At 59.2% G+C, this 25,518-nt stretch overlaps 3 protein-coding genes and 2 long non-coding RNA genes across 10 annotated transcripts; 2 read left to right on the top strand and 3 right to left on the bottom strand.

The window, feature by feature from the left end:
- The first annotated feature begins 734 nt into the window (after positions 1-734).
- Positions 735-2,763, top strand: SPRN (shadow of prion protein). Its single transcript, XM_034065541.1, has one exon. It carries the CDS (start codon positions 757-759, stop codon positions 1,135-1,137), a length of 381 nt encoding a protein of 126 aa, XP_033921432.1. The 5' UTR covers positions 735-756; the 3' UTR covers positions 1,138-2,763.
- MTG1 (mitochondrial ribosome associated GTPase 1) lies at positions 1,433-4,618 on the bottom strand. Its single transcript, XM_034065533.1, has 11 exons — positions 4,459-4,618; positions 4,324-4,388; positions 3,696-3,800; positions 3,533-3,613; positions 3,221-3,277; positions 2,953-3,043; positions 2,805-2,866; positions 2,509-2,605; positions 2,235-2,316; positions 1,994-2,106; positions 1,433-1,900 (listed from the first exon to the last, which is right to left on the bottom strand). Exons 1-11 carry the CDS (start codon positions 4,616-4,618, stop codon positions 1,803-1,805), a joined length of 1,011 nt encoding a protein of 336 aa, XP_033921424.1. The 3' UTR covers positions 1,433-1,802.
- Positions 4,619-5,072: 454 nt separating this feature from the next.
- Positions 5,073-7,977, bottom strand: PAOX (polyamine oxidase). The gene is made up of 7 exons (XM_034065527.1): positions 7,850-7,977; positions 7,161-7,653; positions 6,881-7,080; positions 6,456-6,711; positions 6,169-6,281; positions 5,935-6,092; positions 5,073-5,230 (listed from the first exon to the last, which is right to left on the bottom strand). The coding sequence occupies exons 2-7, from the start codon at positions 7,634-7,636 to the stop codon at positions 5,087-5,089; spliced, it is 1,347 nt and encodes a 448-aa protein (XP_033921418.1). The 5' UTR covers positions 7,637-7,653; positions 7,850-7,977; the 3' UTR covers positions 5,073-5,086.
- A 2,113-nt stretch (positions 7,978-10,090) lies between these two features.
- LOC117436595 (uncharacterized) lies at positions 10,091-22,254 on the top strand. 4 transcript variants are annotated; one of them, XR_004549926.1, is made up of 4 exons: positions 10,091-10,158; positions 13,085-13,203; positions 20,228-20,692; positions 22,088-22,254. It is a non-coding gene; the product is annotated as an uncharacterized lncRNA (long non-coding RNA). The 4 variants fall into 4 exon arrangements; XR_004549927.1 differs by lacking the exon at positions 10,091-10,158 and adding an exon at positions 11,443-11,461; XR_004549928.1 differs by lacking the exon at positions 13,085-13,203 and having other exon boundaries at positions 10,109-10,158.
- Positions 21,739-24,454, bottom strand: LOC117436593 (uncharacterized). 3 transcript variants are annotated; one of them, XR_004549920.1, is made up of 3 exons: positions 24,431-24,454; positions 23,580-23,695; positions 21,739-22,125 (listed from the first exon to the last, which is right to left on the bottom strand). It is a non-coding gene; the product is annotated as an uncharacterized lncRNA (long non-coding RNA). The 3 variants fall into 3 exon arrangements; XR_004549922.1 differs by lacking the exon at positions 24,431-24,454 and adding an exon at positions 24,175-24,197; XR_004549921.1 differs by lacking the exon at positions 24,431-24,454 and adding an exon at positions 24,053-24,071.
- Positions 24,455-25,518: the final 1,064 nt, after the last annotated feature.

Here is a 25,518-nt window from a genome sequence, read left to right as displayed (position 1 = left end):
ACAGCTCGTTCATTCACTGCCCCCCCACTCACCCGGCTCCCGGGGAGTTAGGAAGGAGAATCCAAAGGATGCAGCCCCCACGGGTTGGGATAAGCACAGTTTGATAACTAAGGTATAACACAAATCACTACTGCCATTACTACTAATGACAATAATGATAAAGCCAATAACAAGTGAAGAGAATACAACACCTCACCAGCCACCGACCCATAACTCACCCACCCTGCCTGACCGAGCACCGACCGATACCTCCTCCACCCCCCCAGAGCTCCAGCCCTTCCCGGTCTCTGCCGGTTACCTCCTGTGTATGACGTGCTATGGTATGGAATACCTCTTTGGCTAGCCTGGGTCAGGTGTCCTGTCTCTGCTTCCTCCCTGGCACAGCATGAGACTCACGAAGTCCTTGGTCGGAGTAATCATTACTGACCAACAATTCAAACCATCGGTGTTATCAGTGCTGTTCCCAGGCTGAAAGTCAAACCCACAGCACTGCACCAGCTACCAAGGAGGAGAGAAATGACTGTTACTGCTGAACCCACTGCAAACACGCGGCCCCCGTGCATGGAGCAGGGCAGGATGAGCCCCGCAGCGGGCGCAGCACACACAGAGCCCGGTGGACCGGGATGCGCGTGTGCTCGCTTGCACCCCGCGGCTGCGGGTGACGCGTGTGCGCGCCTGCGTGCGCATGCACGCGGTGGGGGGGGGGCTGCTGCGTGCCGGGCTCCATCCCGTGTGCCAGGCGAGCCGAGCTACGGGATGTACCGGGGCACGGCTGCGTGCTGGGCGCTGATGCTGCTGGCGGCCGCCCTCTGCGACACGGTGGCCGGTAAGGGCGGACGCGGCGGAGCCCGGGGGGCCGCCCGCGGTGGGGCTCGGGGGGCCGCCCGCAGCCGGGTGAAGGCGGCCGTGCCCCGGTACGGGTCGTCCTTGCGCGTAGCCGCGGCGGCGGCGGCGGGCGCGGCGGCCGGGGCGGCGGCGGGGGCCGCGCTGCGCCGGGCACGGCTGGCGGGGGACGGCACCGAGGACCGCGATGGCAACGGGACCGTCAGCGCCTGGAGCTCCGCCGCACCGGGACGGGTCACGCCGCGCTGGGCCGGGGCCTGGCTCTGCCCCTTGGCCGCCGTGCTCCGCCGCTGATGGCTTCGGGAGCACGGCCCGTGGCTGGTGCGGCACCGATGCCCACAGGAGCAGACCCCTGAGCCCACCCCCCGGGGTACCAGCAGCTCCCAGGGCTGCGCTCGGCCTCATCCGTTATCCACCACCAGCGGGGCAGGACCCCATGGAACCCCCTCCGTCCACTTCCTTGCCCTCCAGCCCGTGCCAAACCCCATCGGCTTGGGCAACCCCATTAGTGCTGCTCCTTCCTCTGCAGATGTGGGTCTCGCAGTGTTGGAAGGATGAGGAAGCAGCAATGAAGCTGAGCAGAAAGCAGTTAGGATGCAGGGTGAGGGGCTCAGGACAGGCACCCTGAGGTGGTCCCAGCACCCTGCCCATGCACATATATTTTGGAATTCAAGTCCCAGAAACAGCCAAGAACACAGTGAGGAAATGGCTTTTGTCCTGGCTGGAAGCAGCACCAGGCCTCCTTTCCCCACAGCAACCACTGTCCAGCACGGGGAGCCCTGGGGGCAGCTCCTCATCCCCACCACAGGGATTCTGTCCCTCTGGTTCCCTGCAGCAGCCCAAGGTCTGAAACTGGGGCTGCCCTGGCAGAGCCGCTTTAATCTCACACCAAAGCTCCATGCTGAGGTGGCTCCAGCCCATGCAGCTGCAGGTGAAGCCTCTCCCCAGTGGGACAGGTCTCAGTCCAGCGTCACCCTGCCCAGGCGTCCAGCCCGGAAATCCCGCAGGAACTCATAGGCAGCAGCAGGATAGTTGAGCATCATCATGTTGACATTCCCTGGAGATCAGGGGGATGCAGAAGGAGGCATCAGTGGAGCCACCCTAAGATCCCTTGCAACCCAGGAGGCAGAGATCCCCCCATGGCACTCACCTGTGCCCGTCAATACCTTCACCTTCTGTGTCCTGCCCTGGGCAAGGGCCACGTGCCTCAGCACAAGCCCAATGTCATCGCAGGCCTCAGCCAGTCCATAACGCTGTACATACCTGCAAAGGAGGTGGGGGGCATTGCTTCTGCCCTTCAAGCTCCATGGGGACAGCTTCTCCACCACCCACATGGGACTAAGAGCAGCAGGCACAGCCCAGGGCCCTCTCCAGCTTCCCCACTGGCTCACTTGAACTGCTGCTGCTTGTTCAGGGCATACAGGAGGTAGTCAGCCATGATATCCTCCCCAACAAGGTGGTCACGGATGGTTCCTGGAAAAGAGGGTCAAGCCCCAGCTCCCGCAGCCCTAGCCAAACCCTGGCCACCCCTTCTACCATCTACTTGCCACCTGTGGGCACCCAGGTAGCACGTGCTGGCCCTGCAAGCAGCCATCTCAGCCCAGCCTCACGTGAGGTCTCACAGCCACATCTAGGGAGTCCCCCAAGCCACAGCGGCCACCTCACCGCACAGTGCCAGCTTCATGCCCGTCTCCACATCACCCAGCTTCGGTGGAAACACGCCAGGAGTATCCACAAGGTACATCAGGGGCTTCTCACAGACCTGGGATGGAGGAGACAGGGCTGTTAAGACACACTGCTTGGTAACTGCAGCATCACAGACTGGCTAACATCACACGTGGCTAACAAGCAAGGTGTTGAATTGGTTTGTTAAGGTCTTGCTGGAAAGGGGACCTGCTTTGAGATCAGCTCTGCATGTCTTGAGCAGAGGCCAGCACCCACCCAGGCAGCAGGGACAGTACCTGGATTCTTGTCAGCACTGCCTTAGTGATACCAGGGTCACCGCCGACAGGAGTGGCTTTCCCTTTGGGGAGAGACAAGAGTCAGACAAGCAAGTGACATCCTGTCCCATCAGACTCCTCTCCAAAGCCAGCCACCATGGAGAAATACCTTTCTTGAGGTGCAGCCTCCGCAGGGAGTTGATGAGTGAGGACTTGCCCACGTTGGGCACACCGATCACCAGGATGCTGTACTCCGTGCTCTGGAAGTGATGTGGATGTGGGCAGGGAGCAACTGGCTCTTGGCCACACACCCCAGGAGCAACAGGCAGCCACGACAGCAGAACAACCCAGCCTTTGCTGGTGCTTTTGGCCTTGTGTCTTGAACTGGAAAAGCTGCCAACAGCCCCCTCACTGCCTGCACACACTGGCAGCCTCACCTCAGCCCTGTGGTAGCGAGGGCTGTTGTCCACCAAGTTGGCAACCATGGGAACAATCTGCAGAGAGACACAAAGGGCTGTAACTGTGGCCCTGAACTCACGCTGGCCACTCACTCAGAGGACACAGTGCCAGGATTCACACAACTGGGGCCACGCAGAGGACAGGGCTCATATGGAACACTGGGAACCAGCCAGCGTCACTTCCTCACAGTGGGGCACTGAGGCCTCTCCATGGGGCTGGGAGAACAGTGCATGGCCCTCAGCTGCTGGCAGTATGATGCAAGGCTGAGCATGGAGCTGCTGGTTCGTTACCTTCTTGACATTGACATCACGCTTGCAGTCGGCAAAGAGAACATGTGAGCATCCCTGTTGCTTCAGGTGCTCCAAGACTGCCTGAAGGGGACAGGAAGAGGCATTGCTGGTACCTGCCTGCATGGACCCATGGACCCCCAGCCAGCCCTGTCCCAGTGCTCACCGGCTGCTGGCTGGGATCAGCCAGGTCCATCTTGTTCAGCACCAGGATGTGCGGGCGAATGCCCAGCACCTCCTTCAGAATGGGGTTACGGCCCGACAGTGGGATGTGAGCACCATTAAGGACAGTGACTGTGCACTGGCATGGACGCAGGTACTGGGGTGGACAAGCTGTGTGTGGGGGGAAGCTGATGGGGCTGTTGCAGAGCTGGAGAAGGGTATGGCATGGAAGCATGTACTGAGGTGGACCAGTTCCTCACAGCAGGAAGCTGATGGGACTGTTGTACAGCTAGAGAAGGGTATTCCATGGAAGCAGGTACAGGGGTGGACAAGCTCTGTGTGGGGGGAAGCTGATGGGACTGTTGTGCAGCTAGAGAAGGTTATTCCATGGAAGCAAGTATGGGGTGGACTAGTTGCTGGTGGGGGGAAGCTGATGGGGCTGCTGTATTGCTGGAGAGGGCTATGGGGCTGGGAGAAGAGGCGAACTGGATGCACACGGGGCAGCTGGACCACACGGAGCCGTGAAGACCCCACCGAAGCAGGGGGCAGCGTCCGGGAGGAGCCACGTCCCGGTGTGGAGGGGTACACGGGGGGGAGCAGACCGGGCCGGGCCGAGCCGTGCCGGAGGATATGCGAGCGTCGTGCACCTCGATGAGGCAGTCAGCGCGGCGCAAGGAGCTCCGCATCTGCCGCAGGCCTGCAGCACAGCGCGGGGTGAGCGGCGGCCGACGCGCAGGACCGGCGGCCCCGCTCCCAGCACCCCTCACCTCTGGCCATGTGCCCCGGGAACCACGAGGCCACATCGCGGCCGCCGAAGTCGAAGCACTCCCGGAACCGACCGGGACCGGCACCGGAGCCGGTACCGGGACCGGGCCCTAGGCCCGACCGCACCGCGGCCGCCCGCAGCAGCGCCTCACACCCCCTCATCGCCGTCTACGTCACATCCGGCGTACGTGCGGGGCGGAGCCACGTCACCCCGCCCCCGGGAGCGCGCCGGTGGGCGGGGCTTCACCTCAGCGGCTAACGGTCACCGTCATGGCGGAGCAGCGGCCGGTGTCCGGGCCGGTGTCCGGTACGGGGTCCGGTACAGGCCCCGGCGGCACGGGCAGCACCGGGCCCCGCAGCGAGGGAGAGGCACCCCCGGGGCCCGGTCCCCGAGCCACCCCGCAGCCGCAGCCGCCAGCCCCGCAGCCCAGCGCGGAGCCAGCGCCGCCGCAGTGCCCGCTGGACGACACCCGGTACCTGATCGCCAGCACGAACTGGTACTGAGGCCTCGGAGCCTTGTCCCGGCGGAGCCGAGGAGCCGAGTCCGTGCCCTGCAGGAGGAGGAGCCCCTCTGCGTGTGTCTGCCCGGCCGGGTTCTCAATAAAGGAGGCTGGCGGCAGAGCACCGGGTTTATTTATGCACCGTGGAGCCGGAGGGGGTCTCCAGGAGCCGGTTGAGGCGCTCGGCCTCTCGCCAGCCGGACAGCAGCGCCCCGTGGGTGGTGGAGTAGAAGGTGCGGTGCGTGGCCTCGCCGGCGAACAGGAGCTGCAGGGGCTGCAAGGTGGGCAGTGAGTGCTGCGGGATGGCTGCTCCCCCCGGCACAACGGGGTTATCCTCACCCAGCCTCATCTCCCTGCCCTCTGGCACCCTGCATGTGTGTTAACCCACCCTGCAGCCATAGGGCACCGTCCCTTCCTTAGAGACCCAGCCCGTACTGGGAGCATCACAGAACCAACCAGACTGGAAAAGCCCTTTAAGCTCACCCAGCCCAACCATTCCCAACAGTGCCAAGGCCACCACTGCCCCATGGCACTGAGGCCTCGTCTCCACACTGTGTGAACACTTGCAGGGCCGGTGCCTGCAGCCCTGCCCTGGGCAGCCTGTTCCAATGCCTGAGCACCCTGTGGGGCAGGAGGTGTTCCTCAGCTCCATCTAAACCTGCCCTGGTGCAGCTTGAGGCCGGTTCCTCTTGTACCATCCCTTGTAACGTGTGAATAAAGACTGATCCCCACCTCACTACAACCTCCTGATGCCATAAAGTGTTTGGGAACAGCCAAGTGTTCCCCCCATACCGGTGGAGCTTGGTGGGAAAAGTCAAGGGGGTTGGTTGGTGGCATGAACACTGGTGACCCCCAACTGGAGTGCAAGTGAGGAATGCCATGTCCCTGTGCTCCTCATGGCCTGGGGTACCCTGGCCCCAAGCCAGGAGATCCTGCTTCTTCCATAGCCACTGCCATCCCCCAACCTAAAGCAGTTACCCTGGGGTCCTCGGGGTCCTCGGGCAGGGGCTGAGCCAGGACATCAATGTCATCCCCAGAGCTGCCAACAGCCACGTAGCTGTAGGATCCCCGGGTGTAGGGACTGCTGTGCCACTGGGACCGGAGCACGCTCCTGGGAGTGGGCAGGAGTGGGTTCCCTGTGGGTGCGGATTCTCAGTGGGATCCAGAAATCCAAGGGGATGGGCTGACAAGGGCAGAGGAGGCAGTGGTTACCTGTAAGCGTGCGGAGCACGTGTGTCATGGTGCTGAGGACCTCTGCATCACTCAGTGTCTCCATGTACTCCGACTCCTTCCCTGCGATGAATCCACAGAGGACGTGCCCGTGCCTGGGGTGGAAAGATGGGGCTGAGATCTGCTGCTACCCTCCTGCTGGAGCACTGCTGCATCACAGGCCACCAGTGACCCAGAGAAGGTCTTGAAGCTCAAGACAGAGCCAGGACGCTCTGTCACATTGTCTAGGAGATGCCCTAACCCCTGTTGCTGGTTCTCCCATCACATACTGCTCTGGTGGTTGGAGGACCACAAATCCAATGAGCTTCCTGAACCAGTTGGCCTCCAGGTCGGTGCTGGGCTCCTTGAGGGGAGACTCATCCTCCCACACCACTTCGATGAGCTGCTGCTGGGGCTCCCAGAAAGGCTGCTCGAACTCCAGGAAGATCTTATTGTTGGTGCCAAAACCCAGGCAGCGAATGGCCTCTGCTTTCCGCTCGGGCAGGGGAGGCTGGAAGAAGTCCTGGTGGTGTTCCTTGAGGAAACCTGCAGGCAGATGGTTAGGCAGAAGAACCAGCAGCTCTGTTTGCTGGGCTCTAAAGGGGTAAGAGCCCCTTTCCATCCTCCCCTCTCCCACCAGGAGCCTGCCCATCATCAACCATGCCAACCGGTTAGAGGAGACAGGCAGGGCAAGGAAAGGTGTTGATGTCCTCACCCAGTGGGACGGTGACAATGACGTGGTCAGCAAGGAAGGTGTCTCCATCTTCACACTCCACACGGACAGGGAAATCCCTAGCATTATCCCCCTCCTCGTGGAAGGAGCCTTGCCACTGGATGGTCTTCACTGCCTTGTTGAGCAGGACCGTGCCCTCTGGCAGTGTTGAGAGCATGCGCTCGGGCAAGCTGCTGTAGCCACTGCAGGAGGAGGTGCTGATGGGGATACGGTGCCCCCCCAAAATGCTCTTCCATTCCCCTCTCCATAGCCCTGTGCTTACCCAGGGAAAGTGCAGTCCAGGCCTGGCAGGGAAATGTACTCCCCAAAGGGCTCAAGGGCCACCAGGTCCATGCTGTGGGTGCCACTGATGCAACACTCCAGCTTGAGGCATGTGGCGAGGATGGCCAGCTGGAGCCGCCGGGCATCCTCCTTGCCCCCCCCCAAGGCAGGCACCCTGCGGGTGATCTCTGCCCGCACGTACTGTCCCACACTGGACACCGGTGGGTCCTCAGCACCCTGGAAATCACGGGCAGAGGCCAGGAGCGTGGCAAAGAGGTCACGGGCTTCACTCACCGCCTGGGGGCTCAGCACCCTCCCTGAGCTGCCGTAAGTGACGGAGGGCAGCGGGGGGTGACCCCCGGCCTCTGCCCGCTGGTTCTCCTCCCGGGCAGCCTCCGGGCCCAGCAGCCCATAGCGGGTGGCGAGGCAGAAGACGGGGTTCCCTGGCGAGGGGCCGTGGATCCAGTGTGCCCCCATCTCTGCCAGCCCTGACGCTGCGGAGGAGGAGGAGGATGAGGAAGGTATCACCCCAGGGCAGGACCCCCGAACCAGCAGGAGTCAGCGGCCCCTGCCCACCCCCCTGTACCACCCATCACCGCCTGCACTGCGCTCCCACTGCACCCACAGGACCGCACAACCCCGGCCCCGGGTCCCCCCATCCCCACCGCTCCCCCCGGGGCTCCCCCGTACCGAAGGGGCGGGTGCAGACGCGGCCGCCGGCTCGGGCCGCAGCCTCCAGCAGCCGCACGGAGCCGGCCCCACGGAGCCGCTGCACTGCTCCCAGCCCCGCCAGCCCCGCGCCCACCACCACCACCCGGTTCCGGCTCCGGCCCCGGCTCCGGTCTTCCATGGCGTCCGCCCCGCCCCATCCCGTCCCGGTTGGCCTCGCCTCCGCCAGGCCCCGCCTCTCCAATCACATCCCGGCTGCGAGCGCAGCACAGGAGCACAGGGAGGTGGGTGCTGGAGGGGAGCGATTCATCAGGGGTTGTAGCGACAGCACAGGGAGAGTGGGTTCAAACTGAAACAGGTTGGATACAAGGCAGAAGCTGTTCCCTGTGAGGGTGCTGAGGCGCTGGCACAGGGTGCCCAGAGAAGCTGTGGCTGCCCCATCCCTGGCAGTGCTCAAGGCCAGGTTGGACACAGGGGCTTGGAGCAGCTGCTCCAGTGGAAGGTGTCCCTGCCTGTGGCAGGGGTTGGAGCTGGATGAGCTTTAAGGTCCCTCCCATCCCACCCCAGTCTGGGGTCCCTCACCTCGGCTCTCTCCCCACCAGGTGAAGCCGAAGCCCCCCCGGAAGCCTCTCCCAGCGCTGAAGACCAAGGCCCCTCTGGAGCCGTCAGGAGCAGCCCTTGCCCCAGCCCCGGCCGTGCTCTCCCAGCGGGGCCCCCCCCCGAAGGTGGCCCTGCAGCCCCCGGTGGGCAGGAGGTGACCGAGGCTGCCCCATGCACCCCCCACGGAGCGGCCTCGCTCCCACCGTACTTGAACCCCTCTGCAATGCCCCCGGAGGGCTGCAGTGTTTACACACCCTCGAGCTGTGCCTTAGACCCCACCGCGGTGTGGGCTCCCCGACGACACCGGAGCAGGGACAGCACCAGCGCTGGTTCCGAGGCTCTGCTGTGCCCGGGGAGCTGCTGCCTTCTCTGCCGACGGCCTGAATGTGTCCTGCTCCTCCTGCCCCTTCCGAACGGGGCTTTTATCTCTGCACTCAGCCCTTGGGTCACTGTTCCGAAAGGGAATTCCCTGGGAGCCTTTTTACTGCAGCCGTTAACTTATGACCCCGACGTGACCATGTGAACCTCCCTCTTTTTTACATGATTTTGGGTTGAAGGCTTTTATACCAATAAAGACTGAAGGTACCATGGGCTGTGCCTCAGGAGGAGGGTGGCAGCAGGGCTCAGGGGCAGGAAGGGGCTGAGCTGAGCTCCCAAATCCTGTGCCGGAGCCATAGGGGCTCATTTACCAAGCCAGGCCTTGGACCTGTTCTGTCAACAAAGGCTTGGCCACTGCGACTGCAGCTCAACCATCCTGGTCCAACACAGGCATCCATACCTGCATCAACAGTGGTGCTTAGGGACCAACTATAAACTTGTATAGTTATATGGCAGGGGGGTGGAACTAGATGAACTTGAGGTCCTTTCCAATCCTAACTATTCTATGATTCTATGATTCTATATCCACACAGCCACACCTATGATTTGTGAAAGCCAATACATTGATGTGCTTATCACAAGAGCATGAGACATTGGCCACCATAAAGCACATATAACAAAAATAAGTAAATCCACCTCTATTTTCTTTTCCTTTTTTTTTCCAGCCTACTTAGACATTAATCTCAAAATGGAATCTGAAGTATGTGCTGCTAGTTGTATTCAACAGCAGCCTATGGGCCTTGGGGGAAAGGGAGGGAGTATATTTGCTACAGAAATGTTCATGTCCATCTTGTTATGTCGCTACTTGTAACTGAAGTGTTGCAAAGGTCCAAGGTGTAACGTGCAAAGACATAAAGGTCTTGCTGGGCATCATCTACACACGGTGAGCTCTGGAGCAGTGCCACCAACATGGATATCCACGAATGCTTTTCCACCTAAGATTCCATGGCAGGAGCCAGCGGGTGAAACAACAGCCTGTATGGCCCAGGTTATAGCAGGTGACCTTTGTATGTTCCTGCATGGCCAGAAGCAGGGTCTGGACTTTTGTGCACAAGGAGCTTTCCCCATCTCCGCGTGTTGTGCCCGGGAGGAAGCAGGAGGGAGAGATCAGAGGCTCAGATGGGTACGGGGGTGGCGGCTGCGGATGATGGGGCTGTGGGGACACCGCGGTCAGGGGAGGAGCAGGCGGGCGATAGGACCCGGGCGGCATCGCCGAGAGGGGCGGGGCCTGGCTAATTAGGGGGCGGGGTATGTTGGTTGTGGGCGGAGTCACGGGGTGACGCACGCGCCGTCTGTATAAAAGGCGAGCAGCGGCTAAGCCGGGGCGTGGCTCCGGCGGCTCCTCCATTGCGGTGAGTGTGGGGTCCTGGTGCATCCGGTTCTCCGTGTCCCGGGGCCATCCCCGGCCCCTTCCCGAGAGCTCCCGGCGGCTCCAGCGGGCGCTGCTGCTCCGCAGAGCCGGGACCGACACCGGGGAGGGGCCCCGGGCTCCGGCACACGCGGCCGAGTGCTGGGAGCGGAGCCCGAGGGCTGAGCCTGGGCTGGGGCCGCGCTCGGAGCTGGGCAATGGAGTCCTGAGCGTTGGAGTCTGGAAACCAAGCGGGGCCTGTTCGGGGTCAGAACCAGAGACCGAGTCCTGCGGGCCGGGGGCAGGACCCGGGGTCACTAAAACCGGGTTTGGGGCTCGGCAATGGAGACCAAGCCCCACGTGTTGGAGTCTGGAGCCCGGCTCACGGGGTCAGTTGGGGGGCTCAGAGAGAGCTCGAGCTGCCCAAAGCAGGTTCCGAGCTTAGACCCAGAGCCCCGTGCATGGAAGTCTCCGCATGAGCCCTCCCTGGGCTGCTGCCGGGGCTCAGGCACAGAGCGGCTCCTGCCTTCTGCCGCTGAGCCCCGGCCCCGGCTGCACCGGGCTCCGGCTGCCGCTGAGGCCGTTCTGCGTCCCGGGGAGAAGGCTCTGCCGGAGCCGCAGGCGGCGTTAACCGGGAAGGGAGGAGCGGTGCGGGGGGAACCGGGTGGAACCGGCGCTGGGGCTGCGGCTGCAGGGGGGAAGGGAGAGGAGAGAGGCGCGGGCGGGCACGGGAGCAGCGGCTGCGGATGCCGCGGGCGGGCGGTGGGAGCCGGGGCGGCCCCGGCGGCTCCGTTCGCACACAGGGAGCGGGTTCCTGGGGCCCTGAGAGCGCTCAGTGCGGCCGTACGGAGATGGACTCGGATGCTGCGGGCACCGTTCCGGAGGGCCCCGTGTGCAGGAGTTGGTGTTTGCATTGGGTCCTCATGAACCCACTGGGTTGTTGGTGCTGGCTTCAGGTCCAGAGTGAGCAGTGAGGTGAGTGGGAGCAGTGTGCTCCCGGGTGGGCTTGGTTACCCTCGGCAGCACCAGCAGGTTCTGTTGGTTGTCCTGGGAGGGCTGTGCTTGCAGAGGAAGGTGTGCAGGAGCTGGGTTCATTGCATCGTGTTTTCCTGAGATGGGAAGGATGAGTTTGGCTTTGCTTTGGGAAGAAGCAGGTCTGGTTTTGTTGGGGTGCTGGCGTCTGATGTCCATGGGCTTCTCCTTGACTTCTGCACCTGCTGCCTTGAGCCTTCTGTGTGCTTTGAGGCAGAGTTTAGTGCTGCCCTCTTCCTTGAGGACTAGGACCAACAGCCTGGCAGGGAAAGGAGGTAAGGAAAAGGGGAAGGAAGGAATTTGCCTGCTGCCCTTACAGTGGGATGCAGGAAGAAAGTTGTCTCTTTGCTGAAGGTCTTGAACCTCTGAATTGCTCCTGAGTCCTGAGGGTACCCGGTGATGGTGCCCCTTTGGGAGCAGGGTTTGTCTGTGCCCTGTGCTGTGGGTGGCCAGCAGGTTCTGTGCTTTAGAGAAGTTGCTTGCTATGTTTTAGAGCCTGCTTGTGCTGCCTGTGGTTGGTGTGAGTGATGCTTGCATTGGCACCAGGCCATGACCAAGTGCTTGCTGTGTCTTTGTTGAGAGATGCTTTTTGCTTTGCTGAGTGATCCCTGTTCCTTGCACTGAAACATGGAGGACTCTAAAACAATGACATTGGACTCTGTGCCTGTGGTTGTTGCTCTCAGTACTGACTTGCTGGCCCCCACACCCCTGTTGCTTAACCTCTACTGTAAGTAGTCTGTATGTTCTTAGGACTGTGCCTTGCTTACAGCATGCAGCAATAACATGAGGTGTGTCTAACAGTGATGTTATGTTTCAAAGCATTGCATGTGCGTGGCTGCTGTCACTGTCACCATCTACAAGGAAGGAGAAAGAAGCCCAGATCAGACAGAGAACAAGATCAGAGCTTCCCAAGGACTCTGTAGAGGAACTGAGCCTGAGCCCTTTCCATGAGTCCTGTGCCTCCTCTGCTCTCCCTCAGCTGCTGCCCCAGGCTGGAATAGCCCAGAGCAAAGAGAATGACTCCTGGGGTCCCCAGGTGCTGTAGAAACAAGTGCCTGGGCCCGAGGGCTGATGAGCTCCTACCCACACCTGATCTCAGCCTACCCAGAGCCCCCTTGCTGTGTCTGTGAGAGGGGAAACTGAGGCACGGAGCTGCTGGGTCATCTGCAGGGCCTGCAGGGTCCCTGCTGGTGCAAGCATCAGGGAGATGCCTGTTGGAGGCTGCAGTGCTTGTAATGAAAGGTACTGGAGGCAGAGAAGGTGCTTGCTGCAGTTGGGCATTACTGGCATTCACGTCCCTCCCTTCCTCCATATATTCTGCAGGAGCTTCTTCTCATATCTCGTGGTTCGCAGCATCCCACCCCTAAATGCCTTTCCTGCTTTCCCTTTGTGGTGTCTGCTGGCTGAGGGAGGAAGCTGTGTTGGCCACTGCTGTTCTCAAAGGGAGGGTTGTGATGCTAGTTTGGAAGGTAACAAAAGCTTAAGGGCAAATCCTGCTTCAGGATGTGCAGCAGGCAAGAAGGTCTGTCTGGATGCAGCCTGGAAGCTGGTGGATGTTGTGGGTTGTCCAAGAGATGGGAGTGGGTTTTGGCTGAGGAAGTGTTGGAGGATCCTGATGGACTTTCTGTGTGTGCTGGGCAATCTGTTCCCTGTGTCTGCACAGTTGGGGTTTTACAGAAGCCTCGTCCTGTTGAGTGTTGTTGAGTTACATGTGAATGATCCCTGCTGCTGGGCCTGAGAGGTTCGTGTCTGTCCAAAAGAGCCTTTCCCTCTTGTTGCACTCCCTGATGCTTCCAAGAGCTTTGGTGATGCTGAATTGTACCTGCAAATAGGTTTAGAGCACTCCAGCAAGGCTTTTGGTGGGCTAATGTTGTCAATGCTTGTTTGTGTTCCCTCAGCCTTGTTGCTGCTCCTGTCTGCACGTGATCCTCCAGAACAAGACTAGAGGAAATCCAGGGCAAACTGCTGGGATACCTTCCATCCTCTCCCAATGTACCAGAAACGGGATCGTCTGACAGTAAGTGACACCTCTACACGTTTTCACATCATCCATAAGTGTAAAATTGATTTAGTTCCAAGTTACCCCCATGTATTACCCAGAAGCAGCTGAGAAATTGTGGTTTAGCTCCATATGTAGGTATTGGTGAGAGACCTGAGGCATGTTTCTCTCTAGAAAATGCCTGTGTTCGTATCAGCCTCAGCTCTGTCTGCAGAGGATGCTGTTCCTTATGCTGCTGCTGAAGTGTGTTTGGGAGAGCTCCCAAGCAAGGCTGGCTCTGTCTAAATAACAAGCAGAATTTGTCTGGGACCATTTTATTCACTGGAAAGGCTTCTGGAGAAAGATCTGGGTGTATTGGGAATGTGATGGGACATGTAAAGGGCTTTGCTGGTGTTTACTGGGGCTTTCCAAGTGGAAAGTGATGGCAATGGATGGATGCTGTGATGGTGTAGTGTGGAGAGGGAGTGTCAGCTGGGTTGAGGTGCCTGTAACCCTAAAGCACATTGATGGGGCGCATGAATCTGTCCTCTGGGCCTTGGCAGTTCCCAGAGTGCTTCCCTTGAAGTGGAAGTGATTGAATCTTTAAAGGTAATAATGAAAGAGCCAAATGTCAATGAGAGCTTCTGGCAGAGAGTGATGGGGCTGTGGTCCTGGGGGGAGATGCTCATGCAGCAGCTGAGGTGACTGAAGTCAAGAGTGCCAACTGAGTGTGGGCAGTGGGCAGGAGCCCTTGTGATGGTGGAAGGCATTGATATGGGAAGGAAAAAGGGGATGGAAGAATTCACTGGTGAGGAGGTGATGAGGGGCGTATGAGCAGTGTTTTGTAGCTGTTCCAGCTGTGTGCTTGGTTGCAGGGCAATGAGCCCATTCAGTTTAGCAGGGGCTTCAGCAATTGATAAATTCATGTGGTTTGGATTAGGGTTAGGGTTTCACTTTTCACCTTTGTGCTGTCAAAGTCTGTGCCAAAGCCAGGTTATTCTGTGTACACCTCAAGCTTGCATCAGAGATGAGAGCTGCTTGGGGTTGGGCTGTGTATGAAGGTGCTGTGAATGCTGGTGGAGCTGTTCCAGTGCAAGCCATGTGTAGGTGCTGCCCAGCACCAGGTTTCTGTCCTGAAGGGGAGGCAGAGCCAGCCCCGCTCCTCTGCTCCCTCTCCCAGTGCTGCACCATTCAGTAGTTGGTGCTCAAGGGGCATTTGCTGGATGAGCCCTGCCCTGATCCCCTGGCTGTCAGGGAGCTGGTGATTCAGTGCTGAGGCCATAAGAGCAGACCTCAGGCTCAGGGAATGGTGTCAGGGTCAGAGCTGTGAGCTGAGCCAGCTCAGCTGCCTGAGCAGGGCTGCTATTGCAGAGATTGCCACTGTTGGAGGGCTGTTGGCATCCCCATTTCTCACAGCAATCAATGGAGGCCCAGGGAGAAAACAAGCCCTGGGAGCCCCAAACTGGCCACATGTGCTGGTGCTGAGCCCTGGGCTTGTGCTGTTGTGACTGGGATGCCCCTTTGAGGTGATGGCCGAAGGTACCTCCTTTCCCTTTGCTCTATGTCCAGTCCCTAATGGCCTGCACTCACTGTCCATTGAGGTTCAGTGCCTTCAGTGGAGTCTCCGTGTGATTTGCCCACAGTGTTCCAGCAGTTACATCCTCCCCTAGGTGTAAGGTTGCATTTTGGCTTCAGTTGTGGTCTCCTTCCACCTTATGGGACATTTCCTTTTGCAATCCCTGCAGGCAATTTCCTCCTGTTAATGGCAGTTTCCATCACTGTGCCATAGATGTGCAAGGCTGGGTGAGCACCAGACCGGTGTGCTGGGATAGCCTGGAGGATGCGCTCTCTCTTGTGCTCCAGCACAGGAAGAGCCGTGGGAAGCCTGAAGAAATCTGGGATTAGAGCTCGGAGCAAAACTTCCTTCCCGGCAGCTTTTCCCTGCAGAAAGAGGAGGCTTTTGGCAAGAGACCTGACGTGTGATGCATCAGTGCAGTGCTAAAGACAAGGGGGAAAAGACGCTACGTTATTCCCCCCTCCTTCCCTCTGCCTCTTCCCAGCAAATTGGGAATCTATGGAATTGTGATCATATGGGGTGAAAACTAATAAAAGGATGAATAAAGTGAAATGATTTTCTGGCTGGGCAGCTGTTTTGTGTGTGCGTTGGAATTGGGATGGGGGGGAATAACGTAGCATCTGGGCTGTGATGACAGTAAAGCAGGCAAGGGGATGGCCCAATGAGATGGGATTTATGGCAGCTCCATAGGCTGGATGGGGAAGTAACACCATGTTCCAGAGAGTGAATGGGAGAGCGGTGGCACTGCCTGACCTGCCAGGTGCATGCAACCCCAAATAACCCCTTTGTGTAAAGGGGATCATCTCCCCATGGCTCTGCTGAGCTCCTTCCCTATGGCTGAGGCCGCATCGTGTGCATGGGCTGTGGGGTGCTTGGCAGAAGTGAGGACAAGCACTGGGTTTCTCCAGTGCAGGGCTCAGCACTGATGGTGCTGCTGCACCTCTTTGTCCCTGTCCCTCCTCCTGCTGACAGTGTGGTCCTTATGTTTCAGTCAGAGGAGGAATCTGTGTAGCTTGAGAGGGGAGAGGGAAACAGATCTGAGCTTGCAGAAGAGAGGTGGGATGTGTCAGGGCCTCCTGAATCCCAGTGTCAGCCGTTAGAGAGGGGCTTTGCTAACCAGTAACTGAACCTCCATGGTGTCTGTCCTGTGTGCTGATCCTGGAAGCCATCCCTTGGGTCACGCTGTGTGCCCACATCTCATGTGGGTCCTTCTGAAGGCCTCCTTGGAGGAGCAGAAAGCAGCAGGGGCTTGAGTGCAGCTGAGGGCAGCAGCCCCTTAGTGTCTGTATGAGCCAGAGCACCCTGGCTGTGCTGCCCTGCTTGCACCCGAGGGTGCTGTGGTGGCCCAAGGCCCACGTGTGTGAGCAGAGCTGCTCTGCAGTGCCTGTGATGATGAGGCCTGGGCACTGCTCACACCCCTGGCTCTTAGATCCCAGTCTCCAAACCCCAGGAGCAACATCCCAGCTTCTCCTCATGCCTCAGCATCCCTGCAGGCGAGCTCTCCTTCCCATAGCCGCTGTGCTCCATGTCCCAGCTGCATTCTTGGCTCTGTGAGGGTCTTGTTGGGATCACAGGGATGGGATCCTTTGCTTCCCTGCAGGCTGGACACTTGCCCGTGGTCCCCTTTGCCTCTGGAGGTGCAGCTTCTGCTGCTCATAGGCTCAATAGGAATATGGATCAGCAGTGTTCAGTGCTAATGGATGTTGTGAACTGAACCAGGGTGAAGATGAGAACACATCCTCACTTGTAGGCACAGGGAACCCCTCCAACCAGTGCAGGTTGGGAGCTGACAGAGACCCTCAGCACAGGCCCTGTTTGGAATGAATGGCTCAGACCGTTAAAGGAACCCTTTACCGCATCCCTTTCCTTGCGGTGCTCTGTGAAGGGAGTCCCTGCAGGCCTGAGGGCAGAGTTTGCCGTCCCTGGGCTGGGCTTGGATGGCGGATCCGAGCTGGGGCTGTGGCGTTTTCCTGCTGTCTGAGGAAGCAAAGCGGGGCCCGAGGGAGGGGCAGAGGGGGCAGAGCGGCCGGGGCAGGAGGGAGCTCCGGGCTCAGGAGCAGTCGAGAGCAGCACGGGAGGGAGCGGAGGAGAGCCGGGAATGCTGCGGCTCCAGAGCAGGGAATGCTGCTGCTGCAGAGCCGGGAATGCTGCGGCTCCAGAGCAGGGAATGCTGTGGCTCCAGAGCAGGGAATGCTGCGGCTGTAGAGCAGGGAATGCTGTGGCTCCAGAGCTGGGAATGCTGCGGCTCCAGAGCAGGGAATGCTGCGGCTGTAGAGCAGGGAATGCTGTGGCTCCAGAGCAGGGAATGCTGCGGCTCTAGAGCAGGGAATGCTGTGGCTCCAGAGCCGGGAATGCTGCGGCTCCAGAGCAGGGAATTCTGCGGCTCTAGAGCAGGGAATGCTGTGGCTCCAGAGCCGGGAATGCTGCGGCTCCAGAGCAGGGAATGCTGTGGCTCCAGAGCAGGGAATGCTGCGGCTCTAGAGCAGGGAATGCTGCGGCTCCAGAGCAGGGAATGCTGCGGCTCTAGAGCAGGGAATGCTGTGGCTCCAGAGCAGGGAATGCTGCGGCTCCAGAGCAGGGAATGCTGCGGCTCCAGAGCAGGGAATGCTGTGGCTCCAGAGCCGGGAATGCTGTGGCTCTAGAGCAGGGAACGGTGTGGCTCCAGAGCAGGGAATGCTGCGGCTCCAGAGCCGGGAATGCTGCGGCTCCAGAGCAGGGAATGCTGTGGCTCCAGAGCAGGGAATGCTGCGGCTCTAGAGCCGGGAATGCTGCGGCTCCAGAGCAGGGAATGCTGCGGCTCCAGAGCCGGGAATGCTGCGGCTCTAGAGCAGGGAATGCTGTGGCTCCAGAGCAGGGAATGCTGTGGCTCCAGAGCAGGGAATGCTGCGGCTCCAGAGCAGGGAATGTGGCTCTAGAGCAGGGAATGCTGCGGCTCCAGAGCCGGGAATGCTGCGGCTCCAGAGCAGGGAATGCTGCGGCTCCAGAGCAGGGAATGCTGTGGCTCCAGAGCAGGAAGGGTCCGAGCGGGTGGGAAGGGAGCAGGCGGGGCAGGAGCCGGTGCTGGGGGCGGGAGGTGTCCGAGGAGCTGTCACCTTTGCACAGTGCTCCAGGTGGGATCGTCCCTCCTGTGGGCAGCGTCCGTCTCTATGGGGCCGTGTCCCTGGAGCAGGGGTGGGCGAGTGCCTCTCATCCGCCGCTCTGTAGCCCGCAGGGAGCCCCGTGTCAGCTCAGCCTAGCGAGGGTGTCGGGAGAGGTGTCCCCATCTCAAGGCACAGCAGCTCTGCGGGATGTGCTTGTCAGGGCAGGTCCGGGAGTGCTTTGTGTGCAGGCAGCTCATGGTATGTGCAGGGCACCGCAGGTTGGCTTGAGCTGCACGGATGTGTTTGGGGCTGGCTCCATCCCTCCTGCCTGCGCTGCACGTGCCTGGCTCCCACCCGCTCATCCATGGGATTAAACCTGCTGAAGGGAAAGCCAATGCACCCTTGAGATGCTGTTGTCCTCGACAGCCTGGCTGGTAGGATATGTACTAATGTACCCAAGACCTTTAGGTGCTCTTCTGCAAGCCCTGGTGACGCCAGAGGCAACAGTGGCTGTTGAGGCAGGTTATGGGGCTGCATCTGCCCCCTGTGTCAGCATCCTTTGCTAAGGAAGGGTTTAGAGCTGCTGAATGTATTGGTGTGGATGGTGTTTGCTGACTGGGAACACTGTGGCCAAAGTGGAGTTTTCCTGTGCGGGAGCCAAAGCGTTTGTGTGCCTGGGGGCAGCAGAGGCTCACGTCTGTGTCCAGGCTCTCGTCTTTGCATCTCCCCCTGTACGTGTGGGTGAGGAGTTAGGGCATGGGAAAGGGATGGTGGCTGTGAGCTGGGAGAGAGCAGGGAAGTTCCAACTTACACCCACCCGCCATGTGTGACCCCAGAGTGGCCCTGTCCTAGGGGTACTGGAGGGCATTCAGCCAGTGCCGGTCCTGGGGCCAGGCTGGATGGGGCCAGTCCTGGCCCTGCTCTGAGCAGGAGCACCCTGAATGTCTGGGGTTGTTTGAGCTGTGCTGAGCCCCCTCCTTTCCTGGCAGTGCTGCCTTGGGCTGGGAGCACGTCTGTGAGGTGAGGGTGTGAGAAGAGGGGAACGTCTGTGCTGTCTATGGGGTTTTATTCCCTGCCATCCAAGGCTGGCGTAGGCTCTCAGGGAGCAGCATGAGGTGTGGAGCAGGGCTCATCCCGCAGGGCACCCAGGGAGAGGGGCACGGCTGTGATGTTGCTGGTCCTGCATCACTCTCCTCCTGCCCCACAGCTTCCGTAGGCAGCAGCACCCCTAGGACAGGCAGGCTCCCTCTGGAGCAGGGCTGCACATCCCGGGTCCCCACAGATGCTGCCCTTTAGGTCCAGCTCCGCTTTGTGAGGAGCGCTGGTTTGCAGGCCTGTGAGTGAGTGTCAAGTGCCCGGCAGTGGAGGGGTTTTCTGGGATGACTTTGCTGGTTTCAGGTGTTCTGGTACCTGCTGAGGTGCTGTCACTGACAGGGCGAGGTGCAGGGATGCTGGCAATAGGGGATAACGTCATCTCCTGGTCCCAGGCAGGAAGGGCCATCAGAGCTCCTTGGAGTCAAGTGGCACCGCTCTGAGCATTAAATACATATCCAGCAGCGCACACTTCCCATGCATCCCCTCATGAAGGACTTACTTAACCAGGCCCCCTTGCTGTGTCAGTCTGTGTGCTTCTGTACCCGTGTGTCAAGGGGCTGGGCTCTTTACTGCCTTGCAGGCTGCATCTGGCTGCAGAGACCGTTCTGTGTCCCCACTGTGCCCTGTCCCACTGAGCCAGGGAGGGAGGCGGTTGGGAATGCAGGTGGGTGATGGACTGGTTTAGGCTGGGATAGAGCTCGTTTGCTTCCCATGAGCTGGCTGAGTGCTGAGCTTTGGGTTTAGTGTGAGACTGATGCTGATAACATCAGACTGATGCTGATAACATCAGCAGTGAGGTTTTAGCTCTTGCTGTGTGGTACTTAGCCCAATCCCAGGACTTGTCAGACTCTTGTGCTGTGCCAGTGAGGAGGGGCACTGGAAGCTGGGAGGGAGCAGAGCCAGGACACCTGACCCAAAGGAGCCAAAGGATCATCCCATCCCACAGCACGTCCTGCCCAGGATAGGAAGTGGGGGGAGTTACCTGGAAGGCAGCGATCGCTGCTTGGGTCAGGCTGGTATGGGTTGGTGTCTGCTGAGCCATTGCATTGTGCATCACTTGTGTTTATTGGTTTTAACCTTCCCCTTTTAGCTTTATATTCTTTATATTTGTTATTATTTCTTCCCTTATCATTATTAGTAGTAGGACTAGTGTTATCATGTATTTAGTTTATATGATACATTTTCTAATGTATATTGTTAAGTTCTGGGCCCCTCACTACAAGGGAGATGTGGAGGGGACTTGGCTGGTGGGAAGGGCAGGGGCACAGCACGTTGCACTCTAAGCACCATCCTATGCCTTTGAACCCTGCAGGTGCCCAATGGGCTGGAGGCTGTGAGCATCGAGAGCAGGGGCTGCCTGTCCACGCTGACCTTCTGCAGCATCTCAAAGGACTATGGCAACTCCATGCGTATGGCCAGGAGCAAGCTGGGCATCACCAGTGCCAGCAGCATCCTGTAGGGCAGGCACCCTGCTCCTTTTACAGCAAGGTGCAGCGAGGAGGAAGAGGAAGAAGGAGAGGATGAAGAGGAGGTGAATGGCCGGCCAGCAATAGAAGGGAGTGGGTTTTCTTTAGCAATGCCAGCCCATGGAGGTGCAGAACGGCCGAGCTCTGAGCGCCGAGGATGCATCAGAGGATGCTGAGGAGCTGTGCATGGGCCCATGCAGGAGGGCCCTGCTTGGTGGTGGTCATGGTGCGTGTTTAGGGATGAGCAGCGGACGGTGAAGAGACAGATGGGACATCGTTGGAACGCAGGCCCAAGGAGAGGCCCCGTGCAGGTAAGGACACACTGGGGACACAGTGTAGGGTATTTGCAGGTTGTCCTCTTGGCAGGGATACAGGCAGTAGTTAAGGGGTGCAGGCAGTGGCAGGATGGGAAGTGTAGCTGTCAGGCTGGGTAGCTGCAGGTGCAATTTGCCTATTGCAGGTTTCAGGTTGGGAAGCATAGGGGTTAGATGGTATAACAAAGGTGTTAGTTTGGGTAGTGCTGGTGTCACTTTGGGTATTACAGGTGTTAGGTTGGGTCCTGTAGGTGGCACTTTGGGAACCAGAGGTGTTAGGTTGGGAAGCACAGGTGGCACTTGAGGTGGCATTAGGTTGGCTGTCATAGGTGTTAGATTGGGTAGTGTCAGTGTTACTTTGGCTGTCATAGGTGTTAGATTGGGTAGTGTCAGTGTTACTTTGGCTGTCATAGGTGTTAGATTGGGTAGTGTCAGTGTTACTTTGGGTGTCATAGGTGTTAGGTTGGGTGTTGTAGGTGGCACTTTCTGTTTTACAGTTGTCAGGTTGAATCCTGTGGTAGGTGGCACTTTGGGAACCGCAGGTGTTAGGTTGGGCAGCAGAGGTGGTACATTGGGCATTGGAGGTGTCAGGCTGGGTAGAGTAGGTGGCACTTGAAGAGATGTTAGGTTGGATATCATTGGTGTTAGCTTGGCTACTGTGGGTGGCACTTTGGGAACCAGAGGGGTTAGGTTGGGTGTTGTACGTGGCACTTGGGGTACTGTAGCTGTTAGGCTGGGTACAGTAAGCGGCACTTTGGGTAGTGTAGGTATCAGGCTTAGTGTTATAGTGGCACTTTGGGAACCATTGGTGTTAATTTGGCTAGCAAAGGTGGCACTTTTGACTCAGGTTTAGCACAGCTTTATTAGACTGGTTCCATCTGAGGTGCTTGGAAGTTGGACAACTCTTGCTCAGCACTAAAGGCTGACATGGGAGATGGCATCATCCAGGTGTGTGGACTGCCAGGTGCATGGCCATGTTTTGTGGTCATGGTGTGAGGGGGTTCTGAGGAGGAGGAGGACAAAGAAGATGCAGGAGGCAGCCATTGAAGTCTGTGTGTGGACAGGAGGTTTATTCCATCTCACAGGATGAAGGCTGTTATTTGGGAAGGATCTGCACAGCTGTGTACATGTGGGTGCCAGCTGGGAACAGCCAGGGAAGCAAAGGCCTGGAGGAGGGACCAGGCACAGTCTGCCCATGCTCCACATACCAGTGGAGAAGCAGAAGATGATACAGGACAGATAGAAGGATGCAGCATGGCCACAGTGTGGGGCTAGGAGTGCCACAAGGCCAAGATGTGTGGGGAGGAAGCAGGTTGGGCTGGTGGTGGGTAGGAAAGGTGGCCAGCGGCAGACGCATGAAGAGATTGGTGGTGATGGGTGTTCTTCTTGCAGGGACAGGTCGAGCACCCCGGGATGGTCCCTGAAGAGAGCTGCGATTCCAGAAGGGATACGACGTTTGGGATGGACTCTGGACAGGTATAAGAACCCCCTCCCTCCCCCTAGCCCCTCCCCTCCAGAGCAGAGGGAAGGGGTTGGGGGGACGGAAGGGGTTAGGGGAGGGGATGGGGGAGGGCTTAGGGGGGGCAGGGAGGGGCTTCCCCTAAGCCCCTCCCTGCCCCCCCTAAGCCCTCTGGGGAGGGAGGGGGGGAGGGAGTTAGGGGGGGAGGGAGGCCTCCCTCCCCCCCTAACTCCCTCCTGGGGGGGGTGGGGGGAGGGAGAGGGTGGGGGGAGGGTGGGGTGGGGGGGGGGGGGGGGGGGGGGTGAAGGAGGGGACTGCTGTACTGCTGTCTTTGTATATATAGAGATGTCTTATCTGGAGGACAGAGTGTCCGGGTCCCCCCTGGTTCCCCCCCCCCCCCCCACCCCCCCCCCCCCCCCAACACCCCCCCCCCCCCCCCCCTCCCCTCCCACCCCCTCCCTCCCCACCCACCCTCCCCTCCCACCCCTCCGTCCCCCCCGGCCCCCCCCACCCTCTACCCCTTTTCCTACCCCCCTCCCACCCACCCAACCTAACACCTACAGTACACAAAGTGCAACCCAAGTTGTCCACCTTCCAAGCACCTCAGATAGAACCAGTCTAATAAAGCTGTGCTAACCCTGAGTCAGAAGTGTCACCACTGCTACCTAACCTAACACCAATGGTTCCCAAAGTGCCACCCATAGTACCAATCCTGATACCTACACTACCCAAAGTGCCGTTTACTGTACCCAGCCTAACAGCTACAGTACCCCAAGTGCCACCTACACTACCCAACCTAACCTCTCTGGTTCCCAAAGTGCCACCCACAGCAGCCAAGCTAACACCAATGATATCCAACCTAACACCTCTTCAAGTGCCACCTACTCTACCCAGCCTGACACCTCCAATGCCCAATGTACCACCTCTGCTGCCCAACCTAACACCTGCGGTTCCCAAAGTGCCACCTACCACAGGATCCAACCTGACAACTGTAAAACAGAAAGTGCCACCTACAACACCCAACCTAACACTATGATACCCAACCTAACACCTATGACACCCAAAGTAACACTGACACTACCCAATCTAACACCTATGACAGCCAACCTAATGCCACCTCAAGTGCCACCTATGCTACACAACCTAACACCTCTGGTTCCCAAAGTGCCACCTACAGGATCCAACCTAACACCTGTAATACCCAAAGTGACACCAGCACTACCCAAACTAACACCTTTGTTATACCATCTAACCCCTATGCTTCCCAACCTGAAACCTGCAATAGGCAAATTGCACCTGCAGCTACCCAGCCTGACACCTACACTTCCCATCCTGCCACTGCCTGCACCCCTTAACTACTGCCTGTATCCCTGCCAAGAGGACAACCTGCAAATACCCTACACTGTGTCCCCAGTGTGTCCTTACCTGCACGGGGCCTCTCCTTGGGCCTGCGTTCCAACGATGTCCCATCTGTCTCTTCACCGTCCGCTGCTCAGGCAGCCCTTGCTCTCCATGCTCACAGCCTCCAGCCCATTGGGCACCTGCAGGGTTCAAAGGCACAAGATGATGCTTAGAGTGCAATGTGCTGTGCTCCTGCCCTTCCCACCAGCCAAGTCCCCTTCATGTCTCCCTTGTAGTGAGGGGCCCAGAACTTAACAATATACAACAGAAAATGCATAATATAAATACATGATAACACAAGTCCTACTACTAATAATGATAAGGGAAGTAACAAGGGGACAGAATGTAAAGCTAAAGGGGACAAAAGGGAAGGTTAAAACCAATGAACACAAGTGATGCACAATGCAATGGCTCAGCAGCCACCAACCGATACCAGCCCGACCCAGCTCGGAACCTGCTTTGGGCAGCTCGGGCTCTCTCTGAGCCCCCCAACTGACCCCGTGAGCCGGGCTCCAGACTCCAACACGTGGGGCTTGGTCTCCATTGCCGAGCCCCAAACCCGGTTTTAGTGACCCCGGGTCCTGCCCCCGGCCCGCAGGACTCGGTCTCTGGTTCTGACCCCGAACCGGCCCCGCTTGGTTTCCAGACTCCAACGCTCAGGACTCCATTGCCCAGCTCCGAGCGCGGCCCCAGCCCAGGCTCAGCCCTCGGGCTCCGCTCCCAGCACTCGGCCGCGTGTGCCGGAGCCCGGGGCCCCTCCCCGGTGTCGGTCCCGGCTCTGCGGAGCAGCAGCGCCCGCTGGAGCCGCCGGGAGCTCTCGGGAAGGGGCCGGGGATGGACACGGAGAACCGGATGCACCAGGACCCCACACTCACCGCAATGGAGGAGCCGCCGGAGCCACGCCCCGGCTTAGCCGCTGCTCGCCTTTTATAGAGACGGAGCGTGCGTCACCCCGTGACTCCGCCCACAACCAACATACCCCGCCCCCTCATTAGCCAGGCCCCGCCCCTCTCGGCGATGCCGCCCGGGTCCTATCGCCCGCCTGCTCCTCCCCTGACCGCGGCGTCCCCACAGCCCCATCATCCGCAGCCGCCACCCCCGTACCCATCTGAGCCTCTGATCTCTCCCTCCTGCTTCCTCCCGGGCACAACACGCGGAGCTTGGGGAAAGCTGCAGCCAAACCCCCACAGCTCCAGCTCCACCCGGTTCCCACCGCACCGCTCCTCTCTTCCCGTTTAACCCCACCTGTGGCTCTCGGCAGCGGCTTCTCCTTCCACCTGGACCCATCCGCGCCCCACGCGTCAGCCAGAGCCCCACGGGGCCGCTTTTGGGCAATGACCCCCGTACGGAGCAGCAAAAGCCGGCAGCAAAGCAGGGACAGCACCAGCCCCGGCACCGACGGCAGCCCCGAGGTTCCCGGCTCCTGGTGGGGTCTGTGTGCCCGGAGCTGGTGCCGCTGCAGCACGGAGCAGGAGAAAAGAAAGCCCAAACACGAGTTTGGGCCTAAACATGTAGGTTGGAAAGGTACAAGGAGCAGAAAACCCTTCACTGCACTCATACCAAAATGCCTTCTTTCAGTTCTGTGGGCACAGGGGTCAATGGTGCTGTACTGAAGCCACAAACACAGCTCAGTATGTTGTCCACCTCCATCCACCTCTAGCCTTAGACTGGTAAGGAAGAGGGGAGAGTTTCCACTCCCTGAGCAAGCCAAAATAAGTCTGATTTCTTTGCTGTGCCCCCATAGACCAGTTTGAGTCCGGGCTCCACGTACACGCACAGATAAGCTTCCCTGCCATCACTGACTTGCTCTGTGTGCAGATGGATGCAGTATTACCGACCATCCTGCAAAGTAAGAGCTACGAAACCATTTTCTTTTCCTCTCCTTAAGCAGGGCCAGGAGGGATGCTGCTCTGCAAGGGTAAATCGGTTATCACCGCAGGTACCACGGCTTGGGGATAGATGG

Source organism: Melopsittacus undulatus, chromosome 8 (genome assembly GCF_012275295.1).
Source record: "Melopsittacus undulatus isolate bMelUnd1 chromosome 8, bMelUnd1.mat.Z, whole genome shotgun sequence".
NCBI classification, from domain to species: Eukaryota; Metazoa; Chordata; class Aves; order Psittaciformes; family Psittaculidae; genus Melopsittacus; species Melopsittacus undulatus.
Note: the sequence above shows the minus strand (reverse complement) of the source record. Positions and strands in the feature narration are given on the sequence as shown.